The sequence below is a fragment of the Gadus chalcogrammus genome, chromosome 4, assembly GCF_026213295.1.
Source record: "Gadus chalcogrammus isolate NIFS_2021 chromosome 4, NIFS_Gcha_1.0, whole genome shotgun sequence".
NCBI classification, from domain to species: domain Eukaryota; kingdom Metazoa; phylum Chordata; class Actinopteri; order Gadiformes; family Gadidae; genus Gadus; species Gadus chalcogrammus.
In genome coordinates, this window is record NC_079415.1 from 13475487 (window position 1) to 13492075 (window position 16589).

The window sequence follows — 16589 nt, forward strand, 5'->3', positions numbered from 1 at the left end:
GCGCTGCACAGCCGCTGGGTGACTTGGTAGTTCTCCAAAAGTTCAACGAGGTCGTTCACCGACCTGGGCTGGTTCCCTTAGGCCCAGCGCCACCGCTCTGCCATGCGGACGAGTTGCGAAATCAGGCTTCTCACCGACCCCAGGGGGTCGTAAACCCAGTCGTGGTACCGTTGCGCCTGGGCTGGGAGGCTGTGTCCGTAATGGGCGAGGATGGCCCGCTTGAGCATGGGGTAATGTGCGGCCCCCGGTCAGGAAGGGCGCTAGGATGTAGCCCCACTGGTCTGCTGGCCACCTTTCACGACCCGCGGTACGCTCAAAGATCTCGAGGTACGCCTAAAACAAAAGACAACATAAGTTCTTCCTCTTATGGGGTAAAAAGGGCCGTCTCCGGGTGTGGTCCGGCTGCGAGGTCGGCGTCTCTATCGCTCCCGTCTTCTCCCACTCAGTCCTGGGGGGAAGCGTATTAGCGTTAGTATGGGTTTGTGCGATCTCCCCCTACCGCGTCTCTCCAACTCGGCTGTCCTCCTCGTCTGTCTTCTTCTTCTTCTTCTTGGGGTTTTACGGCGGTTGGCATCCACAACTTGGTGCATTACCGCCCTCTTCTGATCCAGTTAATGAATCAAAACAAAAATATCCAAACACTCACTCATTCACACCTTCTTTCTACTCTATATCCTATCATATAACCCTGTTTCTCTCAAAAAGCCAAACAATACTTTTAATCAATTCCTCTTCATTAATCTTAAAATATTTTCCAAAGTATACTCCAGCATACCAAATTCTCTCAATTGATTTTTCATACTTTCCCTCTCCATCCCATAACCACTACAGTACATTAAAACGTGTTCCACTGTCTCCCCTACCTGGCACCCCTCACATAATCCTGTGGGGTGCCCCCCCTCCTCTGGAGCGTGCTCGGTCCTTAAGAGCCCTCTGCCGTCTCCCTCCCCCAGGTGATCCCAATGTCGGTGATTGCCCGGGTGCGCTTGATGCGCGCTCCCGCACCGCCGCGCTGAACGGCACATACCTTCCTCGGACTACCTGTCCGCGGAGAGGGCGCTGCCCCCGGTGCTGGTGTGGTTCGACCCCTCCAATTGGATCGGGGTTGCCACAATTTGTAAATATTATGTACAAATGTAAATACGTTGTGTTTAACAGTATGTCTGTTTAGACACGATTCAACCGTTTAGTTGCAGCACACATTTATAATTAGAGTTTTTACAATTAACGTTCAGGGAATCATCATGTGTAAAATAAAGCCATACTTGTCGTTGGGCATATACAGCACGTATTAGCTATATAGCAAATCAATCGAAAAATATTTAAATGATTTAAAATCGATCTGCAGCTGAACAATCCTATCAACGTCGAGGCCCCGTTTAACCCCGCCCACTCTAGGAGCGGCCATGCGGCAACGGTCCTGCATGACGTCAACCGGAAAAGAGTGGGCGGGGCTAGATGATGAGGCGGTGCCTGCTGTCAGAGCAGCAAAACAAAAAGCCTTGATACTTTACATCAGCAAGGCTGCTGCTGCTAAGCGAGCTAGCCCTAATCTCTCGGTGTCACACTTACTTTATCGACAAAATGCTGAGGTCTTGCTGTGCCTACAGCCTGGGCTTGTTCTCCATTCTTATCCTGATTGCAGGGATCTCTCTGGTTTTGTCCAGTGTGTTTCCAAACGTCCTCAACTCGATGGTGAAGAAGGTAAACAATCCTCTGATATGAGGCTGATGTCATATATTATTTGTATAAAAATACTGAGTTGGTGGACTCGGTTAACGATCGTGGCTTCATAATTGATGGTAGCTTTATAAGTCATGTTTCCCGATGTAAAACAACAAGCGATTTTGTGTAGTTTGTGAAGACTTAAGGCAGGCTTTGTTTGTGATTTATTTGCGCACGTCACAACGATATCAAATGATCAGTTAAGAATGATACAAAGTATGCGATTAACGTTATATTTACGTCATCACAATAACGACCAATAATTTCATCTCCAGCAGTATGTCTTGTTGATGGTTCATGAGTAATCTATAAGGATAATCTCTCCCCACAGGAAGTGGTGTTGAAGAATGGAACTGACTCATTTGAAGCCTGGAAGAATCCACCGCCTCCTGTATACATGCAGTTCTATTTCTTTAATCTGACAAATCCCCTCGAAGTTTTGGATGGGGACAGGCCAGCTGTTATTGAGAGGGGGCCATACACATACAGGTAACGTAATTATATACATTTATACAGGTATAGATGAACAATAGCACAGACCATACACTTGGACAGACAATACATACAGGTACAGATATTAAACAAACAGACCATACACATACAGGTATAGATATACATATATTTATACAGACCACAAGCATACAATTACAGATATACATACATATTATATACACATGTACAAATTTGCACAAAGAAAAATAAGGATTTTGTGTCTGTTTGAATTACTGGTCTGCATATAATCCACATTGTTATTTCATAAATGCTTCATGTCATTATGGATGTGGGTATATATGGCTGTGATGCCAATATACCAAGTCACAATATGGTTTGTGATGGAGAGAAAAGCACTTTAAGTCAGCTAGAATCGTTGCGTCATCCCACATAAATGCCTCAATTTTAAGTGTTATTTGAATTTAATGATTCTTCTTCCAAGTATAACATTGTATTCTATTTGCAGAAGTTTGGTTTCCAGTAATATTTAACTGTAATTGTTAAACTAAAAATAAGCAGTCGCAGTTATGTTGGAGGTGTTTGGAAATACAATGTAAAATCGTCCTATATATCAATATTTGTTTAGGTTTTTACAACAAATATGATGCTGAGTTCCGTCCAGACATTGCCATGTGATTTATCTGCTGGTTGTGTCTTTTTAGAGTGTGTGAACAGTCGTTAACATCATTTAGCAATGTCAGTCATGTGCTCACTGATCATACTTCCTCGGTCAGTCAGTTTCGCTCGTATCACTTGATCACTTCTCCAACTATGTAAAACCCTAAAAAACAGTAAGCCTGCCGCCGTAGTACTCAGCATTAAGGTTATCCCGACTGCTATGGATAACATCACATTTTGCACTCTTACATCAGGCCCACTTCACACCTATTGTTTAGCAGTTGTTCCTATTACTCATTAACTTCCCCTACCATGCAGGGACCTCTTGTAACTATTCCACTGCCTGAACTTTCATTTGCGTTCTGGGGCAACAAACCCGCAATCAGGAGGATAATCAGGGTCTCACTGGATTGTGTGTGTAGACCTTTTGAACGTAGACTATTCAGGGGTTATGTGGTTAATATTTGACAACTGCAGAGAACTATAATAAAAGCTGCTAAATGTCAGTAGTAAATCATCTCTTTTCACACAGAGAGTACCGGCCCATGGAGGAAGTGGTTTTTTTGGAGAACGGCACCAAGGTGTCCGCGGTCAACCCCAAGACCTACATCTTCCAGGCGAACATGTCCATAGGCCCGGAGAGCGACCTCATCCGGACGGTGAACATCCCGGCCGTGGTACGACGGGAGAACCACGACCCAACGTCCAGACATGTGTGTTCATAGTCTCCTGAGTGTCTTCATCTCCTGTTCGCTCTCTCTCCTCCCGCCCACACACAGACGGTAATGGAGAAGTTCAAGGACAGCCTATTGGCGAACCTGATCTCGGCCTTCATGGTCTCGAGCGGCGAGGGCCTCTTCACCACGCGCACGGTGGGGGAGCTGCTGTGGGGCTACGAGGACGCCTTCCTCAAGGCCGCCAAGACCATCGTACCCGAGTTGGACGACATGTTCGGTCTCTTCTACAAGGTAGAGGACCAGATCATGGATGATAGTCATGTGTAATGATGTTTTATCATGAGTTATAGTAATGTGTTATGTTATTTCATCATGAGTTATAGTCATGTGTAATGTTGTTTTGTCATGATTTGTATTCATAGAGGATATTATTTGAACATGAAATATATTCATGTAAATATTATTTTATCATGAAATATATTCATCTACACATTTTTGTTGGATCCACTGATCTGGATGAAGGAGGAGTCTTTTGACTCCTCCTTCATATTCATATTATTTTGATATGAACTCCTAATATGCCTGGACAGAATAACGGAGTGGTAAGAGTGTTTGACCCTTAGCTGAAAGGTTCGTCCCTTATTAATAACAGAAACGATCGCTATGATTTAAATGTAGCAAGGGAACATTCTGAGAGTTTTATACATATATTTTTTAGATACGTTTTTGCAGTAAATTACTCAACCGTCTTTTTTGTTTTAAAGTGTGCAATTCTGTTCCCACAGGCCAATGCTACTGATGATGGACAATATGTTTTCTTCACTGGTGAAACAAACTACACTGACTTTGCTAGAGTCGATGCGTGGAAGAATGAAAGGTACATTTAATACAATTATTTTCCTTTAAGAATTGGTGATAAGAGAGAGGACTTTTTGCTTTTTTAATTTAATCAGTGATGCTGATTGAGTTGTTGATGTTATGGAAACCTTTAAGATAATGATGGAAACCTAGGGATGGAAGGAGATTAGGTCTTAATATCATCACTGTTTCAGAGTAGAAGTTGATGAAGCCTGATTGGTTACCTCATTCAGAATCAAATCCCTTGTTTTCCCATCCATAATCATGGGCAAGAGCTAGCGTGGACATTACTCTAAGTCTATTTGGTTTTCTGGATGTCATTAAAGTGCAGCTGGTGTGTGCACATCTTGTTCAAGTCGTCGTAAAACAGGTTGATAATCAAAAGAAAAATATGTTATTTGTCCCTCATTGGTCAATTTAAGATGGCCGGTTTAAGATAATACAAACTGAAGACCTCATACAGATCATTCATACGCACAGGTCTATAGACACTAACACAACATAAAGTATCAGTAATACACACAGGCCTATAGACACTATCACAACATACATATCAATCATTCACACAGGCCTATAGACAATATTAGAACATTCGGTATCAATGATGTACAGACCTATAAACAATATGACAACATACATATCAATCATACACACAGACCTATAAACAATATAGAACATACACAATCAATCATACACACAGGCCTATAATAATAATAATAATAAATTAATATGGTAATATGGTACTCAAAGCGCTTGATAATATCTAGATAATAACCAAGGACATTTGGGATCAGGCCCAGTACATTTCAACTGGGACTCTTACCCCCTGAACCACTGGACTACCGTTTCCCCTTATCAGACCAATTGTATTATGTTTGCAAGTGAAGCCCATAATGAGTGTGGGCCTGCTTCCTGCTCCGCCCGCAGGCAGCTGGACTGGTGGACGTCGCCCCAGTGCAACATGATCAACGGCACCAACGGGGCCTTCTTCCACCCCTTGGTCACCAAGGACGAGACGCTCTACATGTTCTCCTCCGATCTCTGCAGGTGGGCCAGGGACCGATTAGACGTAGCTTCAGCGCTAGCAGCTAGTGCTGGAGCTAACGCTGCTCCCCACGTGAGGGTCTCAGATGACTAAATGCAATACACAGACACATGGGCTGATGCTTAGCATATGTATCCGAATGGGTTGATATGGTGCTTGTCAAAGTGGTTTGATTGATTGTTTGTTTGGGACGGACATTGTTTGTTTGGGACGGACATTCTCACTTTGCTTTATCCTCACAAGATTCTCACAAGATTGAATGACTAGGTTTCACTGATTCTTGCCCTTTTATGCGGCCGCTGTAAGCATAGCTTTGTTCGGCTACTCCCACCTCTCCCATAGTCATCTTAAGAATGTCCAAAGTCTGAATAAGCCTTTTCTTCAGCGTGGTTCAGGTCTGGACGTCAGGATTAGGGACCCAGATTTAGCCCCGCTGCTCGTTGTGCCAGCCAGTGTTGCCCTGAATCCCTTCAGTCAGCTGGCCTCTGCTTGCCTCTCTCTTGTACAAAGCAAATGTTGGCTCTTAGCTCACACCCGATCTATTCACCTTTAACCTAAAAACCTGCTCAACGCCAAGATCAGGTGAGGGTGAAATGAAATGATAATACCAACAAAATAATCACTGCCAAGACTTTTAATAGGAATGCATTTCAATGTAATAAGGTCATTTTTAAGTCTTGTGACTCTCGCTTGGTTTTAGTCCGTAGGATTTTCTATCAACACCAGACATTGTGGCCCCATTGCTCCATTCAGTTCCACTCTCCTACCAGGAGGAGGCAGTGTTGGGAAGGACATGGAGCAATCAGTTCAAATCAGTCAAAGTGTTGACTTGCATTTGCAATCCTTCAATCATATTTCCCATTAAAAATACAGCCACGACCAATTAAGCCTCAGTCTGTGTAAGCGTCACAAATATAATCACACCACAACATAGCTGTGTTTATACCAAAAATCCCGTTGTCCTCCCCAGGTCTATGTATGCCACGTACGTTGAGGACGTAACTGTGAAGGAGCTCCCCGGGTACCGCTTCTCGCCGCCCAGCAGTGTGTTCGCTAACCTGACGGTGAACCCGGACAACGCAGGGTTCTGTGTCCCTAAGGGGAACTGCCTGGGATCCGGGGTGCTCAACGTCAGCGCGTGTAAACAAGGTGAGTGTGGACCTCCGGTTCTGTACCGGGTTCAGGGTCCGGGTACCGGGCCCGGAGCCGAGAGGCGGCTAAACGGTGCGTTGCCCCCTCAGCTAAAACATTACGCCCCCTTAGTTTTCTTTTCCTTATTTCCTGTCACACAATCTGCCCCATCCGTCATTCCCACCCGATGGTTGAGTCTGAGCGCCTCACACAACTCTATGCAAGCATGATAACTCAAAGTTACAAATTTTTTGGGCTGATTTACTTGGGCGGGTCATTCAAAGTTATGTAAACCACAAAGGTTTCACTGAGCATCTAATTCGGATATCTGAATCGCAACTCTTGTGAATTGGGGTAAGAAGAATCAGCCTGGGTGGGCTTGTATTATTTGAAGCTTTCTGGATATGTGTGGGAAGTGTCAGTTATCCACGTAGACATTATTTCATCATTGGCATCGCTGCCCAGAAGGGGACCTGTTGTTTCATATGGTAGGATAGTTGCTTGCTCTGCATTACGTAGATGAGGGCGGGCACACCTTGACAATCCTCTGTTGTTGTCATTCCCAGCGTATTCCGGCCCTCTTGTGGCAGGACAGCTTGGTAGTGGATTGACCGCGTTCTTAGAGCGGTGCAGTAGCCTGTATTCTGGAATGCAACGCGTGTCCTCTTACTACAGATGACGATCCCTCCTGTGTTATCAGGGAGTGAGAGAGAGCTGTGTCCCCACAGCGCTCGGGTCTGTGGGGTTGGTGACTCATGTTTATGAGGTTGCCACGGTGATGTCTGGGGTTGTTAAGACTTCCCTTTATGGCAATAAGCTTCAATGAACAACAACTTGCCCGATATTAACCTATTCATAGGACGGTGTATCGTAGAAGATAGGTTAAAGCAGGAAGTGCTACAGAAGGCAAAGTATGACGAATACGGTCATGTTGTCTCTTTGTCTACGCAGGTGCTCCCATCATCATGTCCTCACCACACTTCTACCAGGCGGATGAGAAGTACGTGAATGACGTGTTCGGGATGAAACCGGACAAAGAGCAGCACCAGACCACTATCGACATCAACCCGGTATGACCCGGCTTCTTCCCTCCTCCCCCTGTGTCCAGTGCTCCTGTGTGATGGCACCCCTGTATTCAGACCGTTAACACCATTGTTGCTCGTGTCTGCTGCCAAGTGGTTAGACGTGAAAGGCCTGGTACTAAAACTAATATCACAAACTGTCTGAAATAACAGTGAACGGCGTTATGGTCCGTTATCACCATGTTTAAATACCCGACTGGGTAAATAAATACCATGAATACGTTCTGAAACCACATCGCGGCACGATTGGTCTCATCACAAATCTTTGATTCGACCTGGACTTCAGACGTCCAGGGGTATGAGGTCAAAGGTCAGTTTAACCTTCTCACTGAGAATGTTATGACGATCATATCAAAGTCCGGTAATGAAGTTGTTATTGTGCACGAAAAGCAGGAAAATGTGTGTTTTCTCGCTCAATTCCACGACTAACACACTACAGGGGATTATAAGTTAGTCAGGTGTAATGTTTATATTCATTATATCGAATATGTTCTGAATTTTGTTTTTCAGTTTACTGGGATTGTCATGCGGGCGGCTAAGAGGCTACAGATCAACGTGATGGTGGAGAAGCTCTCTGCCTTCAGGTAAACCACCTCTACTTTTAATGCATATACTACACTACCTTCAGGTCAACTACATCTAAACATACTTTAATATTTATATACCTCACTACCTTCAGCTTGACCTTAATTAAACATAGTGAGGATTTATATACTACAGGATACCAATCAGTCACAGTATTCAACAGATTGTATTTCTGGCTGAATTAATGTTCTAGGTCTGCCCCTTAGAATAACAAACTAGGTCACTAGGTCTGACCTCTAGAATAACTAACTAGGTCACTAGGTCTGACCTCTAGAATAACTAACTAGGTCACTAGGTCTATCATTAGAATGAAGGATGAAACATGTTGATCCAGTCATTTGTCAGGGATTGTCACCTACAGAGTACTGTTGTCTCATCAGCGTTGCGTCTGGAACTTTGGACAGCACGCCCTGACCCCATGAGTTTTATAGTTGTATAAATGTCCTGATAATCTCAGGATAAATTTATGACATACTTCCTAGCCATTTCTGCTGCCACGTATCTGACAGTATCCTGTATCTGTCTTTCACTTCCAGGCAAACGGGAAATGTAAGGACAGTGATTATTCCAGTCGCGTATCTAAATGAGGTACGCATCACACACAGACACGCACACACACACACACACACACACACACACACACACACACACACACACACACACACACACACACACACACACACACACACACACACACACACACACACACACACACACACACACACACACACACACACACACACACACACACACACACACACACAGAGAGAGAGACAAACATACACACAGAGAGAGAGAGAGACAAACACACACACACACACAGAGAGACAAACATACACACACCCTTTAAATCACTTGAATAATGCTTTCATTCCACATTGTGTGCCTGGTTCCTTTTCCAGAGCGTTCTCATTGACGATGAGTCGGCCAAAAAACTCCAGGCTGTCATCGCCTTGAGGAACGTGGTGGTGAACATTCCGTTCATGCTCATTGGTCTGGGCATCCTTATAGGCTTGGTCTTCATGGGTGTCATCTGTCGGCAGAAGGGCATAGAGGTGAGACCTGGAGGAAGACGGTGGAATTCCTATCTCTGCACGTGTTTTAGATGCAGGTTTTCAGGTTGTTGGAAAGCAGATAGATATGTCACTGGCCAGAGCAAACTTCCCCTGGTTCAGCTCTGGTAGTTGAGTGTAACGTTGATAAATTACACATGCTAAGAATGCTACAGATGCTAAGAATCGTGGCATTCGTAATACTCCATTGCTCCATTGCATCCATTTCTCCCAGTTAGATTGTCCAAAAAGTCACTTCAAAGTCGAATTTCAAAAGTCAAATTTGGATTAAAGCGTCTGCTGCTAAAAGGCAAAATGATGAGATTAGATCAGAGTGCGTTGGAGGGCTGGGAGGACAGCGTTGATCAGATTCAGTACTTGGTTTGATTTGGTAATAACAGTCTGACCTACTACTTGTGGTTTGTTCAGAGCTCAGCGGCAGAGCGACAGCCCCTGCTGAACTCGTAGTCCAGCCCTGGAGCCCACGCAGCGGGAGAGGAGAGCATGGCAGCGCCAAGAAACGTCCTGACCACACCAACCATCACAGCCACCCGGATCCCCTAAAGGTTGCATCGTCCCCATAGCTCACCCTTTTAATATAACTTTTAACACACTGTTTTAGTGGAAGTGGAAATGGCATCTTCTCTTTTATCGTGTGTCTTTAACCACTCGGTCGATTTGAAATGGAAGTTTAATATATTTTCTCTTCTCTTATTTTCTTTTTTATAGTAGGAAACATACTTGCATTATTCAACTTTTTTACTTGACAAAATTGAAGTTATTATATCGCCACTTTATTAAAGTCCAATCGAATAGAAATCCCATTATATTAATGTGTTGAGTCTATAAGCCGAAACAGGAACAGCAATGAGTTGCTTAAACAGGGAGGTCCGACTCTCTGAGATGGTACATGTTTTGTTGTTGTTTTTGAGAAATAATTCATGAATGTTACTTGAGAAAGATGCTGGTGGCACTAACTTCTGGAACTGGTTTAATTCAAGACAAAACTATAATGTTATATGTTTTAAAATGTACTGTTTAAAGTTGTGCAATATGTTCTGATTACCAAATATGTGGTATCCAAGCCACTCCTTTCTCCAAACTACACATTCAAATGTCCATATACCTTTACAGGAGAAGTGGTGGTTGATGGGAGTCATGCAAGACAAGCTTTTACTGATTAAGTATTTTACAGTTCCACTGAGGAAGCCATTTTCCCGCCCTTTTGGGTATTGTTACATGAGCCTTCAAAGCTGGCTAGGTCATGATAAAAAAATAAAGTTGGAAAATGCAGCAGTTCATTTTTCCTAATATCTAACTGATTATATAGCAGGAACATATAGCATCTGTTAACCTTAACATTGTGCATGCATCCACACCAACCACACTAACTAATATAATTATGAACTTCAAAATCAAATGTGTCTCCATGCCATTCTTAAGATTTTTGCACTACTAATACAGATATTATGGGATTGCTGTGTGCTTTATATTTTTAGTATCAATATCAAGTGTCAATGCGTTTTCCTTGTTTTGTGTTTTGTCCTTATTTTATATCACAAAGAAGTGGAGCACCACTTTAAAAAAAAACATACGTATTCTATAGCTGAACACAAGATAGCATTCAACAAAATATTCAAAAATGTCTTATTACAATGTCTCATACTGAGCTCTGCACTACTGTTGTCAATAATAAAAAATTAATGATATAAACTACCGGTATATTGTATATTTGCTTTGACTGCATTAAAGATTAAGGGACCAATAGATACTAGATTAGTCAGAAAATAACATTTCATAGTGATGAACAGGTCATGGAATTAATTAAAATATTGCAACAACTGAAAGATGACATGTTAAGGGAGCTCATGCATATAATAACTAACACTTCAGAAAGTTGGACAGATATACAAATGAATCATGAGCTAACATTCATGTTATCCATGTATTCATTCTACTTTAGTATTATGAGCTGTAGCAAGCCAAGTGAAGATGTGGATCTGTCCTCATTTCAAAGGCTAAAGTTTTCACAGACTCAACCTTTGACCTCACTGCCAGGTATTATCAAACTGATAAACAGAAGGAAGAGTTTTTTTTTTAACGGTTTGAAAACACTTCCCACTAATTATTAGGTGTAAAATGTTATTGGAGGCAGGTTGACGATGGCGGTGACTGCTCCGCCCCTATTCCCTGATTGTAATGTTCCTTATAACGGACAGGCTGAAAACAACAAGTCAGACTTACTTTGAGTCAGGCATTCAGTGTTTTCAGAATGCAGGCCCTGGTGTTCAAGATCACAGTTGTTTTTCTTTTGCTGTCTGTGGTGCCGGACTTCCAGGTAAGATATCTCTGGTCGGAGGTGGTGGTTGTGTATGTGTGTGGCTTTAATTGTGGTTTGCTAAATTGTGGTTTGAAGAGCAATCCTTAATGTTGAAAGAAGAAGCATTGGGTTTGCTAGTGATATCACAATTAAGCAGAGGATTATTAAGCATACAACTTTTAGGGCTTAGGCATTTATGTGATTCTAAAATTCCAACATGGTGTGAGTTCAACTAAGCAGGGTATAGTCCACATGTGTACTGACGGTTTCATGTTAGCACATTCAAGTATGGAATTTTTTCGCCTTCATTTTTACATTTAATGCAGAACATATTGAACCGTATTGAACACCAGAACCGTGAGTTTTCAACATAACTCTAACCAGGCATGCATCCCTCTTTGCTCTGCAGGTCCAGGGACTGCCGCTGCCCACAGAGCTCGATGGTCTGCTCCAGAGGACCAGACGCTCCCTGCTGTGGCGCTGGAACACACTCAAACCAGTAGGGGGCAGCTGTCGGGCTCACACAGAGTGTGGCACCAACTACTGCAGCAGGTGCCTATCCTTACCTTGTTGGCAGATGTAGTCTACACATAGATTATCTTTTCTTGGGCTGAATCACAGAGAGATGTAACGACCAATAGGGCTGTACCAGAGAACAGAATCAATCCCGGGTTGGAATAGCATGTTTGAAATTATGCAATTTATACAATTTGATGACTTATTTTTTTATTTTTGGTGAAAGGCTGAGGGTATGAAGAGTTACACATGTCATCATCCTTCTTGTCAAAGTTAACCATTTATTCTGAAGAAGTTTTTCAATGTGGCATCTGACCACATTGCAAAGAAAAGTCAACGATCACTGTTTATTATTTTGCTAATCCCAAAGTATAAAATGAAATGCTTAAAATTTGTGAACATTCATCAATATTTTTTCTGTTATGATATTGAAGTATGATTCTTATCTTTGCAGAAACAACATCTGTACCTTCTGGTTCAACTCTCCCTGAGCATTTTGGTTCCACTCTCCAGAACATTCTGGTTTCAATCCACCAGAACATACTGGTTTGACTTTAACAGAATATACTAATTCCACTCAACCAGAACATTGTGGTTCCACTCTATCAGAACATTCCTGTTCCACTCAGAACATTCCTGAACAACATCAATGTTGACCACAATGAGACACATAATAATTTGAAACCAATTCAGTGTAATTCATAAGCACTAAAATATGGAGGATACAGATTTATCTTACAATGTCTCATAACCTTGCTTGACTCAGAGACATTTCAATTGATTTTCTGACTCTGCTGACCCCTGAGTAAATATATAACTCATCAATCTTATGATAAGTTTTATGATTTGGCATTAAGCAAAACAAAGCTGTAAATATGAAGTTATGGAGAGGTTCACATGCTGGTCATGACCTCTGAAAACCATTTCAATAGTTTTAACATCAGCAATGTTAAAAATCTTTAAATGTGTTGTATTGTTTCCTAACAAAGAACAATTATGAAGGAAAATATTGAAAGCTGAAGGAAATACAAATGTTCATCATGTTAAGTCTTATGAGTATATTTTTTTTATTATAAGCGGTAATGGATGTTCATGTGATGAATATGTGACCGAACCATGTTCCCTTGTATATAATGTTTATTATATTTCTGTATTTTTACAAAATGTAAATATTTGAATATACAATTTTCTATAAGTGCTACTGCACACCTTTTGTCCCTGTTTTCATCAACTTAAACTTAAACAACAGAAAAACTAAGACTGAGAGCATATTATTGCTGCTCAATAATAAAACATTATTAGTTTGTCCTTTGCCTGTTTGTGATTAGCAACACAAAAAAGGCAAATACCAACACAATTAAGTAGTTTGAAACATTAAAATATATAAAGAAGCATAAAGAATTATGGATAGCATTGGACATCAGCAGTAGATGTTGTTTACAGACATAAAAGTCATTGGAAATGATTGTCAAGGTTTTCCATACATGTAATAGCGAGTACGAAAAACGTATAAATATCTGTCTGCAATACTGCATCAGCAGTTCATACACTGCTTATGGACTGCATTGCTGATTTCATTACACTCTTAAAATTCTCTCTAATACATCTTTTAGTGTTCTGTTTTAACATGGCCTCTTTAATGGAACCAGAAACTGGCTTAGAAATGTCAGCCTAAGTTAGGATGTGGAGCTAATTTATTCTGTTTATTTTCAAATATATGCCGGCAGTATTAACACATATATAAGAAACCTATTAAAAACATGGCAGCAAATAATAATATGTATATAATAATATAAATAATATGTTTTATATCCCAACTATATGTCCATGGTTTTAATTAATTCCATTGAAGATTTTCTCAATTTACTTTATCTAAACCTAAAGTACATAAAGAAATACGAAGTAAAGGAATAGCCTACACTTAATTACCATAATTAATAATGAATAGGCTACTCATTTAATAATTAAAGACAGAATTTGAGGCATCATAAAAAAACAAGATGACAACGCATCATTGGAGTGTGTCTATGATAAAGGGATGTCTCTGCTTATCTCAGTAGGACAGCCCATTCTGACTACAGGAGTCCGGAGTCCATTCAGTTCTTAAGTGGGTTTAAACTATTACTATAACTAATAACTAATAATTCATTAATCAATTCCATTGCCTAATTTGAAGAACATTAATAATGTTTTAAAGAACATGGTGTTAAAGAACATGGTTTCTTCATTAACCAAAATCCGGAATCTTCTTAATAAAGCAAATGCCGTTTTCTGAAACAACTCGACTAAGTGTGTAATAGCATGTGTATGTGTGTGCGTGTGTGTGCGTGCGCGTGCGCGCGCGTGCGTGCGTGCGTGTGCGTGTGCGTGTGTGTGTGTGTGTGTGTGTGTGTGTGTTTGTGTGAAAACGTGTGCGTATGCTTAAGAACTGTGCACTCATGGTAGGCTATTCCACACGATGGTGGTGGTGGACGTTCTGATGGGTTGTGTTGTGTGTGCACATTCACACACACACGCACACACACACACACACACACACACACACACACACACACACACACACACACACACACACACACACACACACACACACACACACACACATAACGGAGTCTCCACATACCGTGGCTGTCTAGTTACTTAGTCACGTGAATATATCTTGGAATGACCAATAGTTGAATCCTGCTGTCCCATACTGACACACATTTGCTATAAATGAAGCCCTATCATTGGTCTAAGCGTACGTGACGCATTAACTCCAGCCGACCACTCGAGGCATCCCGGTGCTGTGAGCGGCGCGTGCAGCACCGCTGTCACGGTGCGCCTCCGAGCCCGAACCCACCACTGGTGCCTAGTAGAGGCACTCAGTTCACAGCGCCGCAATGCCTTGCTCTAAAGTCAGGGGCTTTCATAGGACGGATTTAACCCTCCTCTATTGACTCGCGCATTCTGCAATGTGAATTCAGGGATCAGCACTTTACAGAAATCTTGCATTTGTAAGGATGTGTCTTCCAAAGCAAGTCTCACGGAGGGATGTAGAGATGCTGCTGAACGACCGCTCTTCTTAAGTAAGTTGTTATATGCTGCTCTGTGCGTTTTTTTACATGTGAGGCTACATTGTGCTATTTTGATATGCTAATTATCCGTTACTATGGCTGTCCCGTGCTCTTGTTTTTCTGGACATGCTGTTTGTTCTTAACGTTTTTAACGTTTGCCCCTTCCCTCACAAAATGCATTGCTTGTGCATAAATGTGAAGGTGTTCTCATTCGGCCATACACTTATGAAAGTCATCTTAACCTTGTTCTCCCATCTACCAATGTTCTCCAGTAACATTCATGTTTTACAATAACATCTTCATATTCTCCAGTAACATCTTCATGTTCTCCAGTAACATCTGCATGTTCTCCAGTAACGTCTGCATGTTCTCCAGTAACGTCATGTTCTCCAGTAACATCTTCATGGTCCCCAGTAACATCTATCATGTTCTCCAGTCCAGTAACATTTACCATGGTATCCAGTAGCATCTATCATGTTATCCAGTAACATATTCTCCAGTAACATCTTCATGTTCTCCAGTAACATCTTCATGGTCCCCAGTAACATCTATCATGTTCTCCAGTCCAGTAACATTTACCATGGTATCCAGTAGCATCTATCATGTTATCCAGTAACATATTCTTCAATAACATCTTCTTGTTCTCTAGTAACATCTATCATGTCACCAGTAACATCTATCATGTTCTCCAGTCGAGTAACATCGACCATGTTCTCCAGTCACATCTTCATGTTCTCCAGTAACATGTTCTCCAGCCCAGTAGCAACCATCATGTTCTCCAGGCCATTAACATCTATCATGATTTCTAGTAACAACATCACATGTTTTTAAGTAGCTGAACATTGCTGGGAGGGATCCACCACTCTGCGTCCCTTCTCAAGATTTCTTCCTTTTTACTAATTAAGGGAGTTTTTTCTTTCCCTCTCGGGGGCTAGGGTCAGGGGGTTGTCATACATGTATGGCCTGTTCAGCTCCTTTGAGACTGTACCTGTGATTAAGGGCTATACAAATCAAATGTACTATAATTGAATTGAAAAGGAAGTAGAGGCAACTTCTAAATGTAAGATGTTTATATGCATCAATACTAAAAGGGTTTTCCTTACAAGGATGAAGCTCTGAGTGTCTCATGCTACAATCCATCTTCCCTTCGTACTAGAGTCAAGTAGCCTTAGAAGAAGGCTAACTTGCTCGGGGACACTGATTTGACGTGGCAGAAAGGCCCAATAGTTGGACCAATCACGTCCATTCTGTCTCAGCCAATGCATTCTCGTTTCCTCTGCATCCGTTCTACATAGCTGCGTGTTCAGCCCGTCTGTCTTCAGCCGCTCAGTAGGTCTGAAACCCAATTACATAATACCAGCAACACTCCTTATCTTCGCCTGTAGAATTCTTAGCATTGTTGTTTGTCCTTTGCCGTTAGCAACACAATAAA

General features: G+C 41.8%; 2 protein-coding genes across 2 annotated transcripts; both read left to right on the forward strand.

Annotated features, from left to right (window-relative positions):
• Positions 1–1488: 1488 nt before the first annotated feature.
• scarb2c (scavenger receptor class B, member 2c) lies at positions 1489–10978 on the forward strand. The gene is made up of 12 exons (XM_056588647.1): positions 1489–1704; positions 2057–2214; positions 3368–3512; positions 3615–3803; positions 4298–4389; positions 5298–5417; positions 6386–6564; positions 7498–7616; positions 8139–8212; positions 8750–8801; positions 9116–9268; positions 9695–10978. The coding sequence occupies exons 1-12, from the start codon at positions 1585–1587 to the stop codon at positions 9731–9733; spliced, it is 1440 nt and encodes a 479-aa protein (XP_056444622.1). The 5' UTR covers positions 1489–1584; the 3' UTR covers positions 9734–10978.
• A 98-nt stretch (positions 10979–11076) lies between these two features.
• Positions 11077–13293, forward strand: LOC130381182 (liver-expressed antimicrobial peptide 2). Its single transcript, XM_056588648.1, has 3 exons — positions 11077–11603; positions 11995–12137; positions 12556–13293. The coding sequence occupies exons 1-3, from the start codon at positions 11538–11540 to the stop codon at positions 12590–12592; spliced, it is 246 nt and encodes an 81-aa protein (XP_056444623.1). The 5' UTR covers positions 11077–11537; the 3' UTR covers positions 12593–13293.
• The last annotated feature ends 3296 nt before the right edge of the window (positions 13294–16589 follow it).

Coding starts and splice junctions, on each gene's coding strand:
- scarb2c (XM_056588647.1), top strand. CDS start 1,585: ATGCTGAGGTCTTGCTGTGCCTACAGCCTGGGCTTGTTCTCCATTCTT. Junction 1,705..2,056: donor TCAACTCGATGGTGAAGAAG/GTAAACAATCCT, acceptor CTCTCCCCACAG/GAAGTGGTGTTGAAGAATGG. Junction 9,269..9,694: donor GTCGGCAGAAGGGCATAGAG/GTGAGACCTGGA, acceptor TGGTTTGTTCAG/AGCTCAGCGGCAGAGCGACA.
- LOC130381182 (XM_056588648.1), top strand. CDS start 11,538: ATGCAGGCCCTGGTGTTCAAGATCACAGTTGTTTTTCTTTTGCTGTCT. Junction 11,604..11,994: donor CTGTGGTGCCGGACTTCCAG/GTAAGATATCTC, acceptor TTTGCTCTGCAG/GTCCAGGGACTGCCGCTGCC. Junction 12,138..12,555: donor GGCACCAACTACTGCAGCAG/GTGCCTATCCTT, acceptor TTATCTTTGCAG/AAACAACATCTGTACCTTCT.